This window comes from Bufo gargarizans, chromosome 1, assembly GCF_014858855.1.
Source record: "Bufo gargarizans isolate SCDJY-AF-19 chromosome 1, ASM1485885v1, whole genome shotgun sequence".
Taxonomy (NCBI): Eukaryota; Metazoa; Chordata; class Amphibia; order Anura; family Bufonidae; genus Bufo; species Bufo gargarizans.
Window position 1 is genome coordinate 591,982,953 of NC_058080.1, and position 25,096 is coordinate 592,008,048.

General features: G+C 43.5%; 1 protein-coding gene across 6 annotated transcripts in view; it reads right to left on the reverse strand.

Annotated features, from left to right (window-relative positions):
* P2RX6 (purinergic receptor P2X 6) overlaps positions 1 to 25,096 on the reverse strand; it is an 85,395-nt gene that overhangs the window by 38,289 nt on the left and 22,010 nt on the right. For 2 of the 6 annotated variants that reach the window (XR_006387413.1, XM_044275838.1), the window contains exons 1-6: positions 23,493 to 23,649; positions 14,076 to 14,229; positions 12,559 to 12,630; positions 11,800 to 11,875; positions 10,802 to 10,886; positions 1,867 to 1,947 (exon numbers count right to left, since the gene is read on the reverse strand). Coding sequence is in view for 5 of the 6 variants with exons in the window: in XM_044275838.1 (XP_044131773.1) it covers positions 1,867 to 1,947; positions 10,802 to 10,886; positions 11,800 to 11,875; positions 12,559 to 12,630; positions 14,076 to 14,229; positions 23,493 to 23,626 (602 nt within the window). In the remaining variant the exon portion in view is untranslated. Of the gene's footprint in view, positions 1 to 1,866; positions 1,948 to 10,801; positions 10,887 to 11,799; positions 11,876 to 12,558; positions 12,631 to 14,075; positions 14,230 to 23,492; positions 23,650 to 25,096 lie in introns of those variants that run through there. The other 4 variants (XM_044275841.1, XM_044275840.1, XM_044275843.1 and 1 more) reach the window with 2 other exon arrangements.

Here is a 25,096-nt window from a genome sequence, read left to right on the forward strand (position 1 = left end):
AATGAGTCCTTGGAATATGTTAATTTTTGATTTATATTTACTGTTCTCTGGATATACCCGATGAATGATATATACCCGATGAAGATATAATATTTTATTCGTTTTTTGGTCCCATGTCTTTACTTTATTTTATTTTTATTTTTATTTTTATTTTATTTTATAGATGTATTCATTTATTAATATTCTATTGGTTTATATTCATATATATCATTTTTTATTGAAGGGGGAGTCCATCTAGTTTTATATATACTCTTTTTTTTTTTAGTATTATTACTATTTTGATTTTTAATATATAATATTAATTTTTAATATATAACATTTTTTCCCCCATTTTTTATTATTTTTTCACCCCATTTATTATTCTTTAATGCCTGCCACTTTTTGTGTGATCATTCCCATTTTTCTAAATGGTTCCCCTTCCGGAGGAGTATATGGTTAAAATATGGATGCGGATATATACACACAATATTTGGTCTATACATCCCTTTGAAACATCTAGGGCACCGATATTGTTATCCCAGGCTGAACCAATTATCCGGTCCATGGTGTGGCGCAGGAGAGGGCCGAGATCTCTGTGGATGGGTGCTGTGCGTTCCACTGTGGAACGCGCCGGGATCCTCCCCGGAGGTTGCGGTGCGTTCCACGGTGGAACGCACAGGAAGTTACATTACAGGCCGCTTGCCGGAAGTGGCCTTGCGTTCCACACTGGAACGCATGGCGATCCGGTTATTATGAGGCCCCTTATCATGGCTTGGAGCCAGATTTAGGGGGTAATGAGGTAAAACCGGCCTAGACTATAGATTATTTCAGAGTAGGGAGGTGGTCCTTGGGATTATTACAACCATAGATTCCACCAATATTGTCTGAACTTCTACTTCCGGTTTCGGCCCTCTCTCTCAGGGACGCCACCCCCATGTGCTTTCCTTATTCTATTTAAGCGTCCATTAAAGGGGAAGTACATACAGTGGAACTATCTCCCTCTGAAGTATTGGAGACCCCTGTCAAAAAGACCCCTGAAGGTAAAGATTGAGACAAGTTAATAAATGTAGATATAGACTAATTGTATTTGGATTGATGATCGAGTCTGAATTATAAATGTTTAAAAGGTTTGTACGATATTGTTTACATTTTCAATGCCTAATAGTTTGATGTGCAAGTGGAATTACACTGTACTGGATATGTATAGTAGAATTGTTTTTACATCTAGCCTTTCTTGGATAAAGATTTTAATTTATAATCTATATATATATATATTTTTCTATGTATTTGAATATGTGCGTATGTGTATATCTGTCCATCCTGGGTATTAAGTTATTCTACATGTTTGACTTTATTCTATATATTTCTCTTTTGGATACCCCTGAAGAAGGAGGGTTATGAGACCTCCGAAACGCGTTGGGATATTTTGTATTTTTCCTATATAATAAACTGCTATTGATCAGAAGCCTCATCGTTTGGCGGCCATCAATCGTTATCATCTGATATGCGATCCTGGCTAGGGGGGCAGTTGGTCACGGGTGTCTTGAGATTCATCCTGTGACTACCCCCCCTGTGAAGTGAGTACTCTAATCCTTAGAATTACTAACTTCCTGCTAAGGAGATTATTCTGTATCGTCACCTGACTAAAGGGGTGATTGATTACTTACCCTATTTATCTCCTCCATACTCTTGGGAGTGGCGCCTTCTATAGTGTTTTCTTTTTTCTTTTTGGGTCACGTCTGGTTGGATCCATTCAGTTGTTTGGATCCACCAGACAGGACTCATCCAATACTGGTATTAGGCTTCTTTTAACCAGTCTGAATGTGTATAGACAGATGAGAAACGATTCCATAATTTTATATATATATACATTAAAAACACACTTACCGTGAGAAATTAAATTGGCTAAAGTACACTGAATTTTTTATCAAAAGTGTGAAGTTTTCAGCTTCATTTAGTGGTGTTTTCCTAAAGAAAAAAAAAGCAAGAATGAAATATACGCAGCTGATAATGAAATTCTGTGTTCTAATAGTCTTTGAAAAATATAGACCTTATGAAGGGCAAATTTTAAAAGAGATGTTCCCCAAATGACATGTATCAGCTATCCACAGGATAGGGGACAAATGTATGATCCACTAGGACGTCTACCTTTTACAACCAGAAGTAGTGAGCATGCATGACCACTGCTCCCGTCAATTTCTGTAGGACTGCAGAGTACACTGCTCAGCAATCCCAACAAACCAGTTTACTTCCTTAAAGGAGTATTCTTGCCACATACTGGCTAGATGGTAAATGTTACATTGGTGGTGGTTCAAGAAGTAGGACCTCCACTGAACAGAGCGACCCAGTCCCTTGAACCCCCACCCCAGTAAAGGAGAGGAGAAGTTTGAAAAGAGTTATGTAAACAGCTCAGTGCCGATGGTGAACCCCTTCAAAAAACACTTTGAGCAATAGGGCAAAGTAGTTGTGGGATACTCAACTATAGGACCAACATCATCTCATGGATGTCATCCTTCCAAGGGGATCATTAAAGCTATTATACAAGCCTTAAGATACATTTGGGGAACCTTAGACTAATAGGTTTACTGGTAAAATTACAGTGCAAGTCTTAATAGATTCATAAAGGGAGAGGGCATGATCCTCATGTAGTAAAATAATCAGGTCCACTCTTCCTACCCCTGCGGCAAATCTGCCGCGTTTTACAGTACCAGCCAAGTGGATGGTAATTTTAAGACATGCATTCACTTTGTTGTGGAAATTTTATTATGCGGACATTTTATCTTAGGATGTGTGTGTGTTTTATAGATTGTCATCATGTCTCTCAGTGGTAATGGTAGAATATTGTATACATGTGTTTGTATGGGGTGTGTCCATTGTCTGCACAGCCACATTGGCTGCCCCTCCCTGTCCTTTGATATGTCATCACTTCCTGTATCCTTGTCTTGGGCCAGCCCCTTTTACACCTTTTGTTTTAGTCAATAAAGGACGCACTGGGCATGGAGGAGGAAGGAGTTGCTCTGAATTGAATGAAGATGGTAGCATTTGTGTGGTTCTCTGGCTGCGGCTGAGGGAAGATGGAGTTGCCTTTTCCTTACACTAACTATGATGCGGGCTGATTACAACTATTAATATTTTTACCACAACAGATGGCAAGCTCAGGAAGGAAATTATTTTTTTCCCTGTTATCGGCAGAACTTAAAAGGAGACACAGTTTAATTTTCAAAAAGCAAAAAAGGCCGGCATAAGGTAATATCCTTTTCTTTACTCTCATTTTTGAGAAAGTTTTGCTCTTTGTGAACTGAAATCTGTGTCCTCCAATCTGCTGGTATCAGAGGAAAGATAAATCTGTTCAAACAACCTATGTGGTTGTTGTCTGCCGCATCGAGGGGTGTGGGGATAAGGTAAGTGTTTTTCCATTGTGTTGATTGTACAGAGATTGTATGATGAGCAGTACAGGGTATTGTGTTTTTTGTAACTTCTTAACTTTTTATGTTACTGTGATTTTCTAAGAGGCGATTTTATAGAGGCAGCAATTGGTTTTAGTGTCTGTACATTAGAGACAGCGTTCAGAGTGGTTTTTGTATTGTTAGCCTGTAAATCACCCATAGAGTGGAGGTTTTGCTCTGGTTTAAAGATAGGGAAATATAAAAACTGTTTTTATTGCTGGATATTGTAGACACTATCTTGATTTCCTTTGTGTGACCATGCTTGTCGACCATCTTTACCATGCTTGTCGACCATCTTTACCATGCTTGTTGGCCATCTTTACCATGCTTGTCGGCCATCTTTAAGTTTGTCGGCCATCTTAGTTAGTTTGCTATGGGAAGCGATTTGATTATTTTTGCCTGAAATGTTAGTTTTGTTGAATAGTTATCTTGTCTTTTTGTAACCTTTCTATGTACAGTTTGATTTTGTTTTAATAAGTTTTGTGCTGATATCGGTTTAGTGTTCAGTTATGTTATAGCTCAGTGACCAGTCTGATACAGGAACCATTGTGTGAGCATTAGTGGCAGTTTAGTGGTGAAATCGTCCTATAGTTGATGATTCTGCTTAATGTTTGTGTATCTGTGGCTGTTACACTGAATTGTAGACTCGTTTGGCATAATTAATGTGGGTATTACAGTGTAGAAAGGAGGTACTTGTAGTTCTGTGCCAAAAGTATTGGGACAACTAGTACTAGTGTTTTGTTTTTTGTAGCAACCATTGTGGTGTTTGTTTTCTGGTGCAATGGAAAGTATTTTTAAAGAAGTAACAAACTTGAAGGACACGACAGCCATTCTTCAGGCTATGCAGGGATCTACTGATCCATGGCTGCAGGCCCAGAATTGTGTAGCAAACCTGATCAGTACCAAAAAATGGCGTAAAAGGAAAGGCAAGTATGCTCTGATTTTTGCTGCTGGGTGGATAGCGGATAAATATCAGGAGTCTTGTAGGCTGAAGCCGAGTTTGGAAGGAGAAGTGGAAGATTCAAAAGTGGAAATTGTTAAATTGAGATCTCTTGTCCAGCAGGCAACTGAAGCTAGAGCTGAGTATGAATGTACTGTGAGGGGTAATACTGCGCTGTGCAAGGAGAATGAAGGTTTATCTGAAAGCCTGATGCATGCACAGGGTGCTGTAAGGGAATTGCCAGAGTTATTGAAACCACCCCTTGGAGAGTAATGTGTCTGGGATTAAAGGCAATGTATGGTCACGATATTGTAATGTTGCTAATGGCAACAGACACAGGTATGTTAAGAACCCCAGAACCACACCTAGCGGCGAGGTGGGGTAATGGTCCCAGACATGCTTCTTTGCAAAGGTAGAGAACCCAGGGACAGCCAAGATCTTGGATCAGTGAGGCGGATTTTAAATCGCAATATGAACGGTTAAAATGTGAAAGAAACCGGTTTTGAGACCTTGTGATGTTAAATCCTGCTTCTCTGGTCAAATGAATCTGAAGCTGTTTGGGGCTGGGGAAAAATTAACATTTCAATTACTGGGTGGGTAGGAATTCCTCCTGTACGGTTTCAGGGGAGCCCTCCAGGACATTGATTTGTTAATTCAGTCCTATACAATTGTATGTGTTCCTAAGTTTTTGTATGCGTTTTGGGTTAAGGTCAAATTAATTTTTTACTGAAGCTCAATGTAGGTAATCAAGTGGTTTTTTTTCCTTTTTATTTTTCAGTTATATTTGTCTATTTTTGTGTGGGTATTTCTTTGATTAATTTATATTTACATTTTTCTTCTTTTACTCATTTTTATTTTTTAGGTTTTTATTGCATATTTGCTGCTTTTCTCTCTCTCCCTCTCTTTTCTCTGTAGATTTGGTTGGGAGTACTGGGGGTCTCATGATATTGTGTGGGAACTACTGTCTGAATTCAAGGGCTGCTGCTGAGCGAGAGGTTTTTGATCAGTCACTGCAAAAAGGGCTTTGTGTGCTGTTCAGCTTGACTATACAGAATCATATCGGCAAAGGAAAGTGAGTTGATGAGCATTTTTTTAAGGAGACAAGGTGATGTATATCACCTGGGCATACCAATAGCTATGTGAGTAACCCCATTCCCCACAGGAGTACTGTGTGTTTGTTTCCTGTGCACCCCTCGTCCCCACAGAGGGTACTGTGTGTTCTCTGTGCACCCCCCCTTTTCCACTCCAGGTCAATTGGAAGCCCTATCCTGTGGTCAGGTCACTATTCAGAGCCAAAACCGAGGCTGGTATATCTCATTAGGAGACTCAGAGGGCCGCCGTGTGTCGGCGAGAGCCCTTTTCCTCACACTGTTTACTCCTTTTCCTGAGGTCTATCTAGGGTGAACGGAGTCCGTGTGTCGGTGCCAGAAACCCTAGGGCAACTCAGAGGCGAACGAAGAGGAGTAGCAGCCGTCCAGGCGTTTGCCGCAGGACACTGGAGGTGGACGCACCTACTTTTAGAAAATTCCTTGCGTAGGTCGCAGGAAAATTTATGCTCGAGCATGGGTTTAGGGAAAATTAGGGATCAGAAGGGTACCACTTCTGACTACTATAGGACAGCCAAGCAGTACATGAAATCCATCTATAGAGGAGGAGTTGTTAAGCCCCCTCAAAGATTGGCACCAAGGGACTGTAGGTTCAGAGTGGATCATCCCCAAAGAAGGGACCTTTGAGGTCTGGATTGGGAAAAAGTTTGTCCGTAAATTCCCCACTAGACTCCAAAGCCATGGTTCCCTCCAGAAAGCAGACCTGTGGCTGCACGAATCCACCGATCTCCAGCAACAGGACATTCAAAAGTCCCAGACAGTGCGAACTAACACTGTCATGTACTCCCATCCCGCTAAGACTGCAGAGTCCAAGAGAAGCGCTTTTCTTTTTCTCTTTCTCTCTCTCTCGCTCTCATCCCTCCGTCATCTCTCCATCTAACCTTGAGACGATGCACCATGCTAATCCAGCTTCTCTTCGTCCTGGTTTTAAGGCCGATGAGAAGGGGGGAAAGTGGTGCAGAAATCAACGATCTTCAAACTTTCTAACCTCTCAAATGTCAATCAATCACAACTGCCTTTTCTTCGCTGGTAGATTTTTGCAAAGTAGGTAAAAAATCACGGCCGATCCATGGCCGGGACTAGAGCCGAGATATCTTGGGCCATTCCAGGTGCTGCTGATGACGCCAACCTCTCTGAAGTTCGAGGGACAAGACAACTGGATCCACACCGGTCACTGCAAGAAGCTGCTCAACTAAGTCAAAGAATGCAGAGTATTACTTTTGTTTATTTGTTACAAGGAGGCATTTGTTGATAGACGATATTAATATTAGCTCTGGCTCCTGCTCCTCGCTTGTTAATCCTGTATGGGTGTCCGGGCAGCTAGGCGACCCGTAGATTTGGGATCCTCCAGTTGTGAGGAGGGTATATGGTTATGCCAGGCTAGCAGACACCATTGACAAGGGTCAGGCCCATACTGACAGGAGCAGGGCAGGGGCGGAGCTATGATTAGTGAGAGTCAGAATCCTTTTTAAAGCCTTGGGAGGTCTTGGGGCTCACTGGTTTTCCATTGGATCCGGGCGAAAGGAAATAGGACATATACTTATGTTTTTTGTCTCCATTCCTTCTATACGCCGGAGTGAGATGTTCCTGATGTCTAATCGACTGATATACCGAAGCCCGAACAGACAAGACGCCCTGAAGACCAAACCATGGACCAGATGCAGAGGATTCCAAACCAGCCGGCGACCAACGCGAAACGCCACCTCCTAAGTCACCTCCCGAAGAAAAGAAGCTACGTGTCAAGATTGACTTTCTGTTTTCCATCATCTGTTTTGTTTTATGGATTCAGGACTTTTCGTAGACAAGACTGTTTTTTTGCAAAGAAGAAGATCAAGATTCGTCAAGGGACACTGGGGAGCATATGACAAAGAGGAGGGACTGTTGTGGAAATTTTATTATGCGGACATTTTATCTTAGGATGTGTGTGTGTTTTATAGATTGTCATCATGTCTCTCAGTGGTAATGGTAGAATATTGTATACATGTGTTTGTATGGGGTGTGTCCATTGTCTGCACAGCCACATTGGCTGCCCCTCCCTGTCCTTTGATATGTCATCACTTCCTGTATCCTTGTCTTGGGCCAGCCCCTTTTACACCTTTTGTTTTAGTCAATAAAGGACGCACTGGGCATGGAGGAGGAAGGAGTTGCTCAGAATTGAATGAAGATGGTAGCATTTGTGTGGTTCTCTGGCTGCGGCTGAGGGAAGATGGAGCTGCCTTTTCCTTACACTAACTATGATGCGGGCTGATTACAACTATTAATATTTTTACCACAACAACTTGCTGCAGAAAAAAATCTGCTGTGTAAATGGACTTGTGGTGTGAACTTTAAATCTGCAGAACGTCAACTTATGATGCACATTTCCACTGTAGATTTCACTCTTTGTAATGCAGAAGGAGAAATCCACAGCAAAGCTCAGTGTAAATTCTGCTATGAAAAAGCAGCAAAATCTACCGTGGAATTTCCTGTAAAAATCTTCCCTGTGTGGCCGGACCCCCAGGGTGCTTTTACAAGTGCAGGTTCTTGTATACTTCCCCTCACTTCACAATCCACCCCTGATAATAGGCTTCAATATGCATCGAAACTTGTGTGCTCGCACCATAGGCCTAGGAGCGGAATGGCTGTATCATATTGCTACTCTATAATGGTGGCATTGATAAAATTCCCCACAACTTCTCTTTGTCCGCTAGACACCATAAGGCTGGGTTTACACCAGGGGCGGACTGGGCCGGGGGGCAGGGGGGCAATTGCCCCCCGGGCCTCCCTGGCTTGCTGTCCCGGCCGGCCGGCCGAGCCGGAATACACAGCCGCTTTATGCCAGGGACGCTTTATGCCAGGGACGAGACGGGGAGCAGGGGAGCAGTGCGCCGGAGCGGCGCAGGCGGCGCGATGACGTCATCGGCGCGATGACGTCATCGCGCCACCTGCGCCGGTCCTGCGGCCGTAAAGTGATTGCATCTCTGTGCTGGCTGGAGGCGGGAGTCCAGAGAAGCAGGGAGGTAAGTATGTCTGACTGACTTTTTTTTTTTTTTTTCTTTATTTCTGTCCCTATCTGGCTACTACTGGGCTGGCACTTTATGAGGGGGGTGGGGGGCAGGGGGCACAATCTGGCTAGTGGTGGCTACTCCTGGCACATTACTGCCAGTAGTAGCCAGATTAGGGGGGGCCCCCCTATAATGTGCCAGGAGTAGCCACCACTAGCCAGATTGTGCCCCCTGCCCCCCACCCCCCTCATAAAGTGCCAGCCCAGTAGTCTACTGGGCTGGCACTTTATGAGGGGGGTGGGGGGCACGGGGGCACAATCTGGCTAGTGGTGGCTACTCCTGGCACATTATAGGGCCCCCCCCCTAATCTGGCTACTACTGGGCTGGCACTTTATGAGGGGGGTGGGGGGCAGGGGGCACAATCTGGCTAGTGGTGGCTACTCCTGGCACATTATAGGGGGGCCCCCCCTAATCTGGCTACTACACAATCTGGCTAGTGGTGGCTACTCCAATCTGGCTAGTGGTGGCTACTCCTGGCACATTATAGGGGGCCCCCCCCCCTAATCTGGCTACTACTGCCAGTAGTAGCCAGATTAGGGGGGGGGCCCCCCTATAATGTGCCAGGAGTAGCCTACCACTAGCCAGATTGTGCCCCCTGCCCCCCACCCCCCTCATAAAGTGCCAGCCCAGTAGTAGCCAGATTAGGGGGGGGGGGCCTATAATGTGCCAGGAGTAGCCACCACTAGCCAGATTGTGCCCCCGTGCCCCCCTGCCCCCCACCCCCCTCATAAAGTGCCAGCCCAGTAGACTACTGGGCTGGCACTTTATGAGGGGGGTGGGGGGCAGGGGGCACAATCTGGCTAGTGGTGGCTACTCCTGGCACATTATAGGGGGGCCCCCCCCTAATCTGGCTACTACTGGGCTGGCACTTTATGAGGGGGGTGGGGGGCAGGGGGGCACAATCTGGCTACTCCTGGCACATTATAGAGGGGCCCCTATCTGGCTACTCCTGGCACATTAGTGGGGGGGCCCTATCTGGCTACTGGCACATTATGGGGGACCTATGGCTACTGGCAGATTACAGGGGGGGCTATGGCTACTGGCAGATTATAGGGGGGGCTATGGCTACTGGCAGATTATAGGGGGGGCTATGGCTACTGGCAGATTATAGGGGGGCTATGGCTACTGGCAGATTATAGGGGGGGCTATGGCTACTGGCAGATTATAGGGGGGGCTATGGCTACTGGCAGATTATAGGGGGGGCTATGGCTACTGGCAGATTATAGGGGGGGCTATGGCTACTGGCAGATTATAGGGGGGCCTATGTGGCTACTGGCACATTATAGGGGGGGCCCTATGGGCTACTAGGCACATTATAGGGGGGCCCTATGTGGCTACTGGCACATTATAGGGGGGCCCTATCTGGCTACTGGCACATTATAGGGGGCACTATGGGGACATTAGCTCAACTGGGGATATTACAATGGGGTATTTTGTGCACTGTCTATTATAAGGAGAATTATTTCTACTGGGGGGGGTGGGGCATTATGGTGGGCTTTATTACTCCCCCATGGTATGACCCCCTAGTAGCAGCCCCAGCCTCTCCCTGCTCTGTGACCCCTCTGCCCCTTCTCCAAATCCTTATTATGAAATCTTTCTCATTAGGATAAAACACAACATCAGCTCCGCCGAGCCCCCGGCCAAAGCGTAGAAGTGGCGTCCGAGATCCCCAAGGGTCAAGTAACTGTAAGTTTTCAAATGAAATATGTTTATGTTATACACATATAGCCTACACTGTGCCACACAATATACAGTTTCTTCTGTAAAAGTCTTTAAGTGTCATGGGGGGGACACAGAGCAGCGCCCAGCGGGGAGGAGAGAATACACGGATGCAACACTGTATCAGCCAGAAAATGACACTTTCGGCATTATACCAAAAATGCAATTTTCGGCTGATGTGTTTCGGCGGCCGATATATCGGAGCATGCCTAGTTTATTTTGTTTTACTGTGTTCTAATTTACATGGCTGACGGAAGTGGGGGGGGGGGGGGCTCAGTGGGCCTCTGAGTGTTACTTGCCCCCTGGGCCAAAAGTTGCCAGTCAGCCCCTGGTTTACACAGGGCATTTTTATGCATTTTTGTTTTGAGGTATTGGAAAAGTACGTGTGCATTGGCCAGCAGTTTTACTGGTTACCATGCAGCCATTGCATGAACGTGCGGTACTTGGCCACTCAACAGCCGCACCGCGTGACCATACCCTTACCCTTTATTGAGAACCTCTGTTCTATTTAAAACCTTTTAAAGTAAATTAGATTGAAAACAGTGAATTTACAGTACTATTAATTACCTGATTTTCTGTGGATTCTCAACAGGACACCAGCCATATATCTCACATGTGAAATTTGTTGTATCACACTTTCCTGTTTTAATACCTGCAAGAAAACAGACAGGAGTAGGGCAGCCTTTCTATGCTGGCTACACTAGTTCAATGATTTTCGGTATTGCTCACACTACATTGTACACTCTTATGAGAAAGGACCAAAACCACTGCTGATCACATAAAGTAGTATCACCCACTGGAGCATGACTACAACTTCCCCACCAGCATCTGGTGTAGGCCAATCTTCATCTCCAAGCTGAGGTATGTGCAGATGCTCATTATTGATGTGTTGGTGTTACATGGCACTGATGATTAGTCACATCGTTATGGCGGTACTAAAATCTGCAGGAAAATTATTTCTACTACTACATGTACAGTTAGTGTGCAGTTTATGCTGTCAACGTCCCAACATTCAGACACCTATAATGCAACTCCAAAACACCTTGTCACAGCAAATGGAGTGGTCACTGTCCCATGGGTCAATGCAAATCTTTCAATAGACATTCGTCAGTAATCCTGGATGTATCTCTGAACAATCCAGTATAACAATAAAAGTGTCATTTTATCCTCTTTCCACGTCTCTAATCAAAGGACATTGTCCAACCCCATGACATTTTTCACACAGAAGGTACAATGCTATAAAACAACAAAAAGAGCAATATGTCACCAATCACCTGGAACTCCCATGCTGATAATTCCCAGATCTCCCACTGATCTCTGTCCACCCAACCCATGCGAAGACGTGTTGACACAACGTATGACCACTGCAGCCAATTACTGTGCGTAGTGGTGATCTCAGTGGTGTTCACACATCACTGCTATAAGCAGCGATTGGCTGTTGAAGTCACATGTTGTGTTAACACATCATCGCTGGAGCTGGTTGAACAGAGACCCTGGAAGTGTTGGCTCCCATAATATAGTGGTCCTATGAAACTATAAGATAGAAGAATAATAAACTATTTTACCATTTCCACTAATCACAGGTTCTCCTTCTGTGCAGTCTACGTCTTCACTACATCTGCCATCTAAAATTGTTGGACTCTTTAAGGAAAAAAACAAGTGTAGACTGAATGTAATGGCATATTACTTGCAGATTCACACCTTAACATGTTCATCATTAGCAAATTGTTGTGTAAGGTCTCCTGCACATGAATGTGTGCGCCCCGTGGCCGTTCTGGTGCACGAACACCGACCGTGGGGCAGCCGCAGCGGATCGCAGACCCATTCTCTTTAATGGGTCCGCGATCCGCCCGTTCCGCAAAACGATAGGACATGTTCTATCTTTTTGCGGAACGGAAGTACGGGACGAAACCCCACGTAAGCACTCCGTAGTGCTTCCGTAGGGTTCTGTGCTTCCGTTCCGCATTGATCTGCATCTGATGTGAATGGGTCTGCATCCGTGATGCGGAATGCACACTGAACGGTGCCCGTGTATTGCGGGTCCGCAAATGCGGTCCTGCAATACGGCAACGGGACACCTACGGTAGTGTGCAGGAGGCCTAAAAGTGCAATGATTCTGTGGCCTGGCAATTAAAAAGGGTAGGACTGTGCAAAAAATATCCATTTTGACTCATGGGACTACATTTTCAATTTCATTGTAATATCAGATAATCAGCACGTTTGTTGTGAACTTTTTTTAACCATAAGTAGTGACAGTCTCACAAGCAGTCAAATTACTGACACACTTATGGATTTTGAACTACTAACTGCAAGAGTCTTCTTACCTCTGGACACGTACCCAATGCTTGTCCTGGTGTTGAGACAAAATTTGTAACCAAAAACAGAACATTTTCTCCCTGTAACAAGAAGTTAATTTCATATGTGTGTATATATACATACACACACATACACACACCATATTTGGTCAGCCGTGGTGATATTTAAAAGTTAGCATAGATATTCACATGACATGATCCAGCAAAATTTTTATTCAATGATCAAACATTTTACTTGACACAAATGTAAAAAAAGATATTTATAGGTAGAAAATCCCTGAAATTTATGTTGCTGGATGAAAATTCTTGTGGAGCTAATGCATAAAAATCTCAAACACCACATTAAACTGTTCAAAATAAAGATAACTCAGATTTTGAAATCCAATTGAAGCAAGATCTCGTTCATTCTCCTATACAGCTCGGAATTCATAACTACTATGCATTGAATAGGGCATTTCACAATTAAATATTATTACAATATACATGCAATAACCATATTGTTAGTTGTTTTATGTATATTACAGGGGCTTCCGCACACAAGCTCCGGCTCCTCCAATCGCTACACGGGGGAGCCAGAGCAACAGCAGAAGCGCACGCTTTCGGTTTTCAGTGTGCTCAGATACCATGGTCAGGTTTGACCACAGCATCTGAGAGGTTAAATGTCCGCCATCGGCATTAACGCCGGACGCGGACATTAGCTGTGGGTGCCCGCTGTATGAAACAGGATCGGCTGCCATCTTACAGACCCGACATGTGACGTACTATTATGTCACATGTCGGAAAAGGATTAAGCATTAATCAATAAATATTGAGGTCTGTTTTGTTGTTAACCCTTCATGTGTTACAAGAAAAAATGTATTAAAATGGAAAATCTGCACCTCCATTTTTCTTTAATTCCTGTGGAATACCTAAAGGGTTAACAACATTTCTAAAATCAGTTGTGAATAGTTTGAGGGGTGCAGTTGGGGGAATTTATGGGTGATTTCTATTATGTAAGCTCTTCAAAAAGTGACTTCAGAACTGAATTGGTCCTTAAAGTTGATTTTGGAAATTTTCTTGAAAATTTCAAAAATTGCTTCTAAAATTCTAAACCTTTTGACGTCCTAAAAAAAAAAATAACATTACCAAAATGATGCCAACATAAAGTAGACATATGGTGAATGTTAAAGGTATCACTATCTGTCTTAAAAGCACAGAGATAAAAAAAAATTAAAATAGTGAATTTTTCCAAATTTTCTGTAAATTCTGGTCTTTTTTAATACATAAAAGATATTGACTCAAATTTACGATTAACATGACGTACAATGTATCACGAAAAAACATTCTCAGAATGGCTTGGATAAGTAAAAGCATTCCAATTCGCAAATTTAGGCTTGGTCAGAAAGGGGGCAAATGGCCTGGTCTGGAAGTGGTTAAACTATCTGTTAAGCTAGTCAGGCCTGAACACTATTACTATGATGATACCAGACAACTGAAAAATGGGTACAGAAACGTATCACATGGTTCGTCATAATGAGTGAACTTACCTGAGATGGCTTCACAAAGTCTGCTACATCCCATAACCTTTCTTGAAATTCCATGAAGTTTTTTGACACCGATGCCCCTTTCATTTTTGTTATCACAGAAATGTGTGGATCATTGTCACTTTCTTGGTATCCCTTTTTTATTATAAACACCCACCTGTTAATCAACAATTAATTAGGAATATAGTCTGACCACTAATAATATACAGTGGATATACAAAATCTACACACTCCTGTTAAAATGTCAGGTTTCTGTGATGTAAAAAAATGAGACAAAGATAAATCATTTCAGAACATTTTCCACCTTTAATGTGACCTATAAACTGTGCAACTCAATTGAAAAACAAACTGAATTCTTTTAGGTTGAGGGAAGAAAAAATATAAAAATAAAATAATGTGGTTGCATAAGTGTGCACACACTCTTATAACTGGGGATGTAGCTGTGTTAAGAATTAAGCAATCACATTCAAAATCATGTTAAATAGGAGTCAGCATACACCGGCCATCATTTAAAGTGCCTCTGATTAACCCAAAATAAAGTTCAGCTGCTCTAGTTGGTCTTTCCTGAAATTTTCTTAGTCGCATCCCTCAGCAAAAGCCATGGTCCACAGAGAGCTTCCAAAGCATCAGAGGGATCTCGTTGTTAAAAGGCATCAGTCAGAAGAAGGGTACAAAAGAATTTCCAAGGCATTAGATATACCATGGGACACAGTGAAGTCATCATTAAGTGGAGAAAATATGGCACAACAGTGACATTACCAAGAACTGGACGTCCCTCCAAAATTGATGAAAAGACAAGAAGAAACCTGGTCTGGGAGGCTACCAAGAGGCCTACAGCAACATTAAAGGAGCTGCAGGAATATCTGGCAAGTACTGGCTGTGTGGTACATGTGACAACAATCTCCCGTATTCTTCATATGTCTGGGCTATGGGGTAGAGTGGCAAGACGAAAACCTTTTCTTATGAAGAAAAACATCTAAGTCAGGCTACATTTTGCAAAACACATCTGAAGTCTCCCAAAAGCATGTAGGAAAAGGTGTAATGGTCTGAGGAAACCAAGGTTGAACTTTTTGGCCATAATTCCAAAAGATATGTTTGGTGCAAAAACAACACTGCACATCACCAAAAGAACACCATACCCACAGTGAAGCATGGTGGTGGCAGCATCATGCTTTGGGGCTGTTTTTCTTCAGCTGAAACTGGTGCCTTAGTTAAAGAGGACCTTTCACTAGTATACAAACTAAAAACGAACTCTATCTGTGGGCAGAGCGGCGCCCAGGGGTCCCCCTGCACTTACTAGTATGCCTGGGCGCCGCTCCGTTCGCCCGGTATAGGCTCTGGTGTCTCAGCTCCGTCTGTTGTATTGGACTGATTTTTTGTAGGAGGCGTGTCCCTTGCTGCAGCACTGGCCAATCGCAGCGCACAGCTCATAGCCAGGCTATCACTATTGTAGGGTGTTCAGGTGTTATATAGTCGAGGTACGAGGATATGCGATCATCCACCATTGGGATTATTGCATAGGCTGAGCAGTAAGGGAGAGAGCCAGGTCTGATGCAGGGGTCTCCCTTTTTGTTCCTTAGTTTTGGATCCAGTGAGTCATATATATTCATTTTGCATTGTCTAAACCGCCAAAACCATCTCAAGCATGGATCCGGTTTCACTTTTGACTGAACGCTTCCAGGGTCTTTCATTGGAGGTAGCTGATCTCCGTAAGACTCTTTCTCAGTTTCTAGTGACGGGTTCAGCTTGCGTTCATGGAGTTTGTTCTGAGCCTAAGATCTCGCTCCCGGATACGTTCTCCGGGGGTAGTGAGAATTTTGTGCGTTTCAGAGAGGCTTGCAAACTCCATTTTCGCCTTCTTCCCCATTCCTCTGGTGATGAGGAACGGAGGGTGGGGATCAGTATATCGCTGCTCAGGGGTAACGCTCAGTCGTGGGCCTTTTCGCTGCCGGTGGGGGCACGGCCCCTCCGTTCAGTGGATGAATTATTTTTAGCCTTCGGTCAGATATATGATGATCCGGATCGTGTTGCTTTGGCTGAGTCTAGACTACGTCTGTTATGCCAGGGTAAACAATCCGCAGAGATATACTGCTCAGAATTTCGGAGATGGGCAGCTGATACTGGTTGGAATGATGCTGCACTCCAAAGTCAATTTTGCCATGGTCTTTCAGAGGGATTGAAAGATGCATTTGCCTTTCATGAGAGGCCTATCTACTTGGACTCTGCTATGTCTCAGGCCGTTCGTATTGACAGGCGTCTTAGAGAGAGAGGGGAGAGATATCTCCTTCCTGTCATACTCAGTCCCAGGACAGTGCAGCGGTCTCATTCTGTGCGCAGGGGTCTCAGTCGCTGTCAGCCCCTTCTGATCAGGAGCCCATGCAGCTGGGGTTGATTGCCTCTGACAATAGAAGATTCAGCCCGCATGGGAAGGTTTGTTTTTGTTGTGGAGGTATAAATCATTTGGCAAATGTTTGTCCCTCTAGGAGATTCAGGCAGTTTTCTGGGAGTAATAAAGAAACAAAAAGGAAAAAATCTTTTAAAAATGTTCCATCTGTCACTATTGGCAGGGTTGAGGCGGAAATTGAAGGTTTTCCGTTTGCTTGTAGTTCCCGTTTTGTCCTGCCTGCCAGGGTGGCGCTAGAGAGCAAGAACATTTTTTGTGAGATTTTTGTAGATAGTGGAGCAGCTGTCAATCTAATTGATAATCATTTTGCGATAACTCATGGTTTCCAGGTGTGCACTTTGGGAAAGGATATTCCTGTTTTTGCTATTGATTCCGCTCCACTTTCTCAGAAATATTTTATTAAATATTTCTCAGAAATATTCTGTTAAATATTCGTTTAATTGTGATTGATGCTCATGTTGAGGATGTGTCATGTTTCGTCCTTAGCGGATTACCTACTCCTCTTGTGTTGGGACTACCCTGGCTCACTAAACATAACCCCACGATTGATTGGCAAGCGAGGCAAATAAATGGTTGGAATGACTTTTGCAGAGAGAGAATTGCCTCACGACATCTGTTTCTGAGGTTTCTACTAAGACTGTACCACCTTTTCTCTCTGAATTTTCGGATGTCTTCTCTGAGAGTGGAGTTCAGGATTTGCCCCCGCACAGGCAGTACGATTGCCCTATTAATCTCATCCCAGGCGCCAAGCTGCCTAAATCTCGTTTATACAACCTCTCCCAACCTGAAAGGGTCGCTATGCGTGCTTATATCTCTGAGAGTCTGAGAAAAGGACACATACGACCCTCGAAGTCACCTGTTGCCGCAGTTTTTTTCTTTGTTAAGAAAAAAGATGGTTCTTTAAGACCTTGTCTGGATTTCAGGGAGCTGAACAGTATCACTATTCGTGACCCTTATCCGCTTCCTCTGATCACGGACCTGTTTAACCAGATTGTTGGGGCTAAAGTCTTTTCCAAGTTAGATCTAAGAGGGGCATACAACCTGGTCAGGGTCAGAGAAGGAGACGAATGGAATACGGCCTTCAATACCCCTGAGGGCCATTTTGAGAATTTAGCTATGCCTTTTGGTTTGATGAATGCCCCAGCCGTTTTCAGCATTTCGTGAACAGCATTTTTTTATCATTTAATGGGAAAATTTGTATTAGTGTATTTGGATGACATTTAGATTTTTTCTCCTGATTTCAAAACTCATAAGGAACACTTACGTCAGGTCTTGCTCATCCTGCGGGAGAATAAATTATACGTGAAACTGGAAAAATGTGTGTTTGCGGTTCCAGAGATTCAATTTCTGGGGTTTCTTCTCTCCGCTTCTGGTTTTTGCATGGACCCCGAGAAGGTCTGCGCTGTGCTTGAGTGGGAGCTTCCTGAGAATCAGAAGGCGCTGATGCGTTTTTTAGGCTTTGCCAATTATTACAGGAAGTTTATTTTGAATTATTCCTCTACAGGGAGTGCAGAATTGTTAGGCAAGTTGTATTTTTGAGGATTAATTTTATTATTGAACAACAACCATGTTCTCAATTAACCCAAAAAACTCATTAATATCAAAGTTGAATATTTTTGGAAGTAGTTTTTAGTTTGTTTTTAGTTTTAGCTATTTTAGGGGGATATCTGTGTGTGCAGGTGACTATTACTGTGCATAATTATTAGGCAACTTAACAAAAAACAAATATATACCCATTTCAATTATTTATTTTTACCAGTGAAACCAATATAACATCTCAACATTCACAAATATACATTTCTGACATTCAAAAACAAAACAAAAACAAATCAGTGACCAATATAGCCACCTTTCTTTGCAAGGACACTCAAAAGCCTGCCACCCATGGATTCTGTCAGTGTTTTGATCTGTTCACCATCAACATTGCGTGCAGCAGCAACCACAGCTTCCCAGACACTGTTCAGAGAGGTGTACTGTTTTCCCTCCTTGTAAATCTCACATTTGATGATGGACCACAGGTTCTCAATGGGGTTCAGATCAGGTGAACAAGGAGGCCATGTCATTAGATTTTCTTCTTTTATACCCTTTCTTGCCAGCCACGCTGTGGAGTACTTGGACGCGTGTGATGGAGCATTGTCCTGCATGAAAATCATGTTTTTCTTGAAGGATGCAGACTTCTTCCTGTACCACTGCTTGAAGAAGGTGTCTTCCAGAAACTGGCAGTAGGACTGGGAGTTGAGCTTGACTCCATCCTCAACCCGAAAAGGCCCCACAAGCTCATCTTTGATGATACCAGCCCAAACCAGTACTCCACCTCCACCTTGCTGGCGTCTGAGTCGGACTGGAGCTCTCTACCCTTTACCAATCCAGCCACGGGCCCATCCATCTGGCCCATCAAGACTCACTCTCATTTCATCAGTCCATAAAACCTTAAAAAAATCAGTCTTGAGATATTTCTTGGACCAGTCTTGACGTTTCAGCTTGTGTGTCTTGTTCAGTGGTGGTCGTCTTTCAGCCTTTCTTACCTTGGCCATATCTCTGAGTATTGCACACCTTGTGCTTTTAGGCACTCCAGTGATGTTGCAGCTCTGAAATATGGCCAAACTGGTGGCAAGTGGCATCTTGGCAGCTGCACGCTTGACTTTTCTCAGTTCATGGGCAGTTATTTTGCGCCTTGGTTTTTCCACACGCTTCTTGCGACCCTGTTGACTATTTTGAATGAAACGCTTGATTGTTCGATGATCACGCTTCAGAAGCTTTGCAATTTTAAGAGCGCTGCATCCCTCTGCAAGATATCTCACTATTTTTGACTATTCTGAGCCTGTCAAGTCCTTCTTTTGACCCATTTTGCCAAAGGAAAGGAAGTTGCCTAATAATTATGCACACCAGATATAGGGTGTTGATGTCATTAGACCACACCCCTTCTCATTACAGAGATGCACATCACCTAATATGCTTAATTGGTAGTAGGCTTTCGAGCCTATACAGCTTGGAGTAAGACAACATGCTTGTTGTCAAAGAGGATGATGTGGTCAAAATACTCATTTGCCTAATAATTCTGCACGTAGTGTATTGTTAAACCACTCACTGATATGACCAGAAAGGGGGTAGATTTTTATTCCTGGTCGGTAGAGGCGCGTAAGGCCTTTTCTAATATCAAGGAGAGTTTTGCTTCTGCTCCCATCTTGGTACAACCTGATATTTCTCTACCCTTCATAGTTGAGGTTGATGCTTCTGAGGTGGGTGAGGTCTTGTCTCAGGGTTCCTCTCCTGCCAAATGGCGACCGTGTGCCTTTTTCTCGAAGAAACTCTCCTCCGCAGAGAGAAATTACGATGTGGGAGATAGGGAATTGTTGGCCATCAAGTTGGCTTTTGAGGAATGGCGCCATTGGCTAGAGGGAGCCAGACACCCTATTACCGTGTTTACTGACCATAAAAATCTGGCCTACTTGGAGTCAGCCAAGCGTCTGAACCCGAGACAGGCCAGATGGTCTTTGTTCTTTTCAAGGTTTAATTTTGTTGTCACGTTCTGCCCTGGGGTTAAGAATGTGAAGGCAGATGCCCTGTCACGTTGTTTTCCGGGAGGTGGGAATTTTGAAGACCCGGGTCCCATTTTGGCTGAAGGTGTGGTGGTCTCTGCTCTTTTTCCTGAATTGGAGGCAGAGGTGCAGGCAGCCCAGTCAGAGGCTCCTGATCTTTGTCCTCCTGGGAGGTTGTTTGTGCCTCTCGCTTTAAGACACAAGATTTTTAAGTAACACCACGATACGGTCCTTGCTGGGCACCCGGGGGCAAGAGCCACAGTGGATCTCATCGCTCGGAGATTCTGGTGGCCTGCGCTTCGTAAGTCGGTTGAGGGTTTTGTGGTAGCCTGCGAGACTTGCGCTCATGCCAAAGTCCCTCATTCACGGCCATCAGGTCCTCTCCTTCCCTTACCCATTCCTTCCCGTCCTTGGACACATCTGTCCATGGACTTCATAACGGACCTGCCTCGTTCCTTGGGGAAGACTGTGATTCTGGTGGTGGTGGACCGTTTTAGCAAAATGGTGCATTTCATCCCTTTTCCTGGTTTGCCCAATGCTAAGACGCTGGCGCAGGCATTTATTGATCACATTGTCAAATTGCATGGTATTCCTTCAGACATAGTCTCTGATAGGGGCACGCAGTTTGTTTCCAGATTCTGGAAGGCTTTCTGTTCTCGCTTGGGGGTTCGGTTGTCATTCTCTTCTGCTTTCCACCCACAGTCGAATGGCCAGACAGAGCGCGTCAATCAGAATCTGGAGACATATCTGCGCTGTTTTGTGGCGGAGAATCAGGAGGATTGGTGTTCTTTTTTGTCCCTTGCTGAGTTTGCTTTAAATAACCGTCGTCAGGAGTCCTCGGATAAGTCACCATTTTTTGGTGCATATGGGTTTCATCCGCAGTTTGGGACTTTCTCGGGAGAGAGGTCTTCTGGTTTACCTTATGAGGACAGATTCTCCTCGTCTTTGTCATCTATTTGGCAAAAGAGTCAGGATAATCTAAAGAGCATGAGTGAGAGATATAAGCGTGTGGCAGATAAGAGACGTGTGCCTGGTCCGGACCTGAATGTTGGTGATCTGGTGTGGTTGTCTACCAAGAATATCAAATTGAAGGTTCCCTCCTGGAAGTTGGGTCCTAGGTTTATTGGGCCTTACAAAATCCTGTCTGTCATCAATCCTGTTGCCTACCGTCTTGATCTTCCTCAGACTTGGAAGATCCATAATGTTTTTCATAAGTCCTTATTGAAACCTTATGTTCAACCCATTGTACCCTCGCCTTTGCCTCCTCCTCCGATAATGGTTGATGGAAATCTTGAATTTCAGGTCTCTAGGATTGTGGATTCTCGTCTTGTCCACGGTTCTCTCCAGTACCTCGTTCATTGGGAGGGTTATGGTCCTGAGGAGAGGATGTGGGTCCCAGTGACGGACATTAAGGCCACTCGTCTCATCAGGGCTTTCCATAGGTCCCATCCTGAGAAGGTGGGCTCTAAGTGTCTGGAGTCCACTCGTAGAGGGAGGGGTACTGTCACAACCAGACAGCTGAGAAGCTCTGACAGAAGCCATTCAGAACCTCCTCCTTGAGTTTTCTCGTTAGCCTCTCTCAGCTGTCATGTAGTTGGACTGATTGCATCCCTTTAAATTCCTCCCCATAATGCATTAGTGTGCGGTTTATACAGCTTCCTGGAGTGTGTGTGCATGCTGATCCTATCAGTCTTCTACAAGTTAAGTGTTTTACATTCATTTGTGATTTTCTGTTTGCTGGATCCCAGGTGACCCTGACTCCCTCCGTGTCTAGTGTAGGGAGCCGGTGGTCGTGTCCCTTCACTATTGTAGGGTGTTCAGGTGTTATATAGTCGAGGTACGAGGATATGCGATCATCCACCATTGGGATCATTGCATAGGCTGAGCAGTAAGGGAGAGAGCCAGGTCTGATGCAGGGGTCTCCCTTTTTGTTCCTTAGTTTTGGATCCAGTGAGTCATATATTCATTTTGCATTGTCTTGTTTCCTGCACACCTTCCGTGACACTGTGGTGTTCCGGTACTGCAGCTTCTGTAAACAGCTGACCCACAAAACCCTTTAAGTATAACAAATCATGCCTCTTGCATACAACTATAATCTGTATTTGTGTTGTATATCTCCTTTATATGTCCATAGAAATCTGTAGTCCCACATAGTACCTCAGTGTGTCTTAAGTTTTGAACAGTGGTACTTAGGGGGTTTTATTATCACAAATTTATATGTAATATGCGAGAGAAAAAGTCGAGAGCCTATAGCTCTGTTCCCGTAGGGATTCCTGTGCATCTCTCGAAAGGTCAAAGATGTCTATGGTATCACACTATGAACTATGAGATTAGTGTTATAAATGTTCTAGTTTGTATAGTAGGTAGGGATTCCTTCACTGGGCAGTTTACAAGATTATATTTGTTTAGACCTATGCAGTGACCTAGTGGTTAACTGCTAAAAGATTAATGCTGTGATTCACTGCTAAAAGGTTTATACTCAAGTTTACCACTTTAAAATGTTTATTGTGGTAATGATCTATGCAATGTGCATCCAAAAGGATTGGATGCATGTGGAAAGGGTTAATTGCATCTAGTGCCCTCCACACGTCTGTGCCTGCTGCTTGCATTTATACTGTAACTCCTAGGGATGAACGAATCGACTTCGGATGAAACATGGTAAAAGGTTTTTACAGTAGAAATTAATTTTTGAAGTGATTACCTGAAGTCTTACGAGACTTTGCAAAGTAATAACTTTGGCTCACAGGAGCCAATACATTCTAATACGGTATGGAGCGGGAACTCCGTACAGAAGTTTCATGCGAATCGACTTTGGATGTTTCATCCGAAGTCGATTTGCTCATCCCTAGTTACTACCATCATCTGCACAGTAAAGAGAGTCTTTATTTATACTAACCAAACAGGACTGGTCATTGCCTCCACCATCCACCAGCCCCTACTTGGAAAACCCCTAAAATATATAAAGTATTACAATAAAACTTGGCCCTCTGATGTAGTTTATATGTGCACTTATTGAGGCAATCCACTTAAGAAATATATACAGGTGAACGTTTTTGGACCTATACCAGACCTTCTTCAGACATGTATTGCAGAAGCAAGTGGAGCAAATGTGGAGAGAGCAGCCATGGATAGCGGCACACCTGCTAAATCTGGACTAGGACACTTAATGTGCACCTGAATCAATAAGGAGTGCTGTATAACATGGATTTGGCTATTAATATTATCATTTTCTAAATTTCAATCGGGCTTCAATTTATGTTCCTATAGTTAATTAACCCTATTCTTTGGCTTTAATTATAACTCTAGGGAATCCAATGATAGACATAAATGATACACAGAAAACAGTAATATATCTTCTTTTCTGTATCTATGCATTATATACCCATTCCCCTTACAGTAGACTTTTATTCTTCCATCCTCCCATGTAAGACTCTTCTTAAACATAATGTTACTTCTAGAAAACCATATTTTACTCACCCAACTATATAACATAGAACGCCGAGCTGAAGCAAACGATGAAATACTCCAATCTTCCTATTTTTAGTCAGGACGTATTTCTCTGTCTTGTAATCTAGAAACGGTGGAAAAGATTTTGTACAGGCAGCTTCCATTACTGCTCCGCCGACAGAATGACTTTGCTGTTTCATCACATTACACCATGTTAGAGACAGCTCTGCGCTGCTGCATTTCATTTGATATTACGTTACATCATAGGACACGCAATCGCAAGGCTGACTTTAGGGATGTGTTCAGAGTCAGTGTTTGATCCTACACCAGGAGTGGGTGCTACACAAAGATAAGGTATAATGGAAAGATCTGCAGCTGTTCTTTATTTTGGTTCAGCACCTGGTTTGTTTTTTGTATTTTTTTAATTCCTGCAAAGGTTGTTAGAGGTAAAAAGCACACTGCATCTAACAACCTCTGCAAATAGACTCCACAGACTATTTTGTGGAGAACATTTTCAAACTATGTGTGAATTAAGGTGTCACTTGATGGGTGGAGTCAACCAAAGGCTGTGTTGGACTGAGACAATAAGGTAAATGCACGTTTATGGAAATAGACTTTACTGCATATGGATAGGGCTAATTGCCCCTGGTGCCCTCCACACTTCTGAGACAGACTGTAAGTTTATGGCAGATTGTTCTGTGTCTAAAGGATCCTGAGATGTAAATTCATGCTGTATCGACAGAAAAGCCACTCTGATGATTTGTGTTAAAGGGCATCTGCCAGCAGATTTATACCTATGAAACTGACCTGTTGCATGTGCACTTGGCAGTTGAAGGCATCTGTGTTGGTCCCATGTTTATATGTGCCCGCATTGCTGAGAAAAATTATGTTTTAATATATGCAAATTAGCATCTAGGAGCAACAGGGGCGTTGCCGTTACACCTAGAGACTCTTGCTCTCTCTACAACTGTCACGCCCTCTGCACTTTGATGGATGTTTTCACTGTCTGGCCCTGTCAATCAAAGTTGAGAAGGTGCATCAGTTACACAGATAGCAGAGCCTCTCGGTGTAAAAGTAACACCCCCGTTGCTCCTAGAGGCTCATGTATACATATTAAAACTTCATTCTTCTCAGCAATGCGGGCACATATGAACATGGCACCAACACATATGCATTTCAGCTGCCAAGCGCACATGTAACAGGTCAGCCAGTTTCATAGGTGCAAATATAATGACAGACGTCCTTTAAATAGTTGAATGCACTCATGTCAGAGATTACCTACTGTCGTCTACCAGGCCACTGCTAAGGCCTGAGCTAGCCATGATAACTGACTAATAGAATCAGACACCAATCTAAGTGCAAATGCAGTAGAAATTGTGCACACATATGGGGTATACAGATTTAATAGTCAGGTACACATGCAGGGGATAGAGACTGAAGCATTTCTTGTATATGTGTTTGATCACCAGTGATGTGGTAATTTTAGTTATTAATCCATTACACAGATCTGATACATTGTATCTATATTTTTCCTGATACATTGTGCATTCTATATAGACCAGGGTCCTGCAATATTGTTACATTCTATGTTTTCTGAATATTTATATTAATAGTGAACATATAGTGCAGAGTAA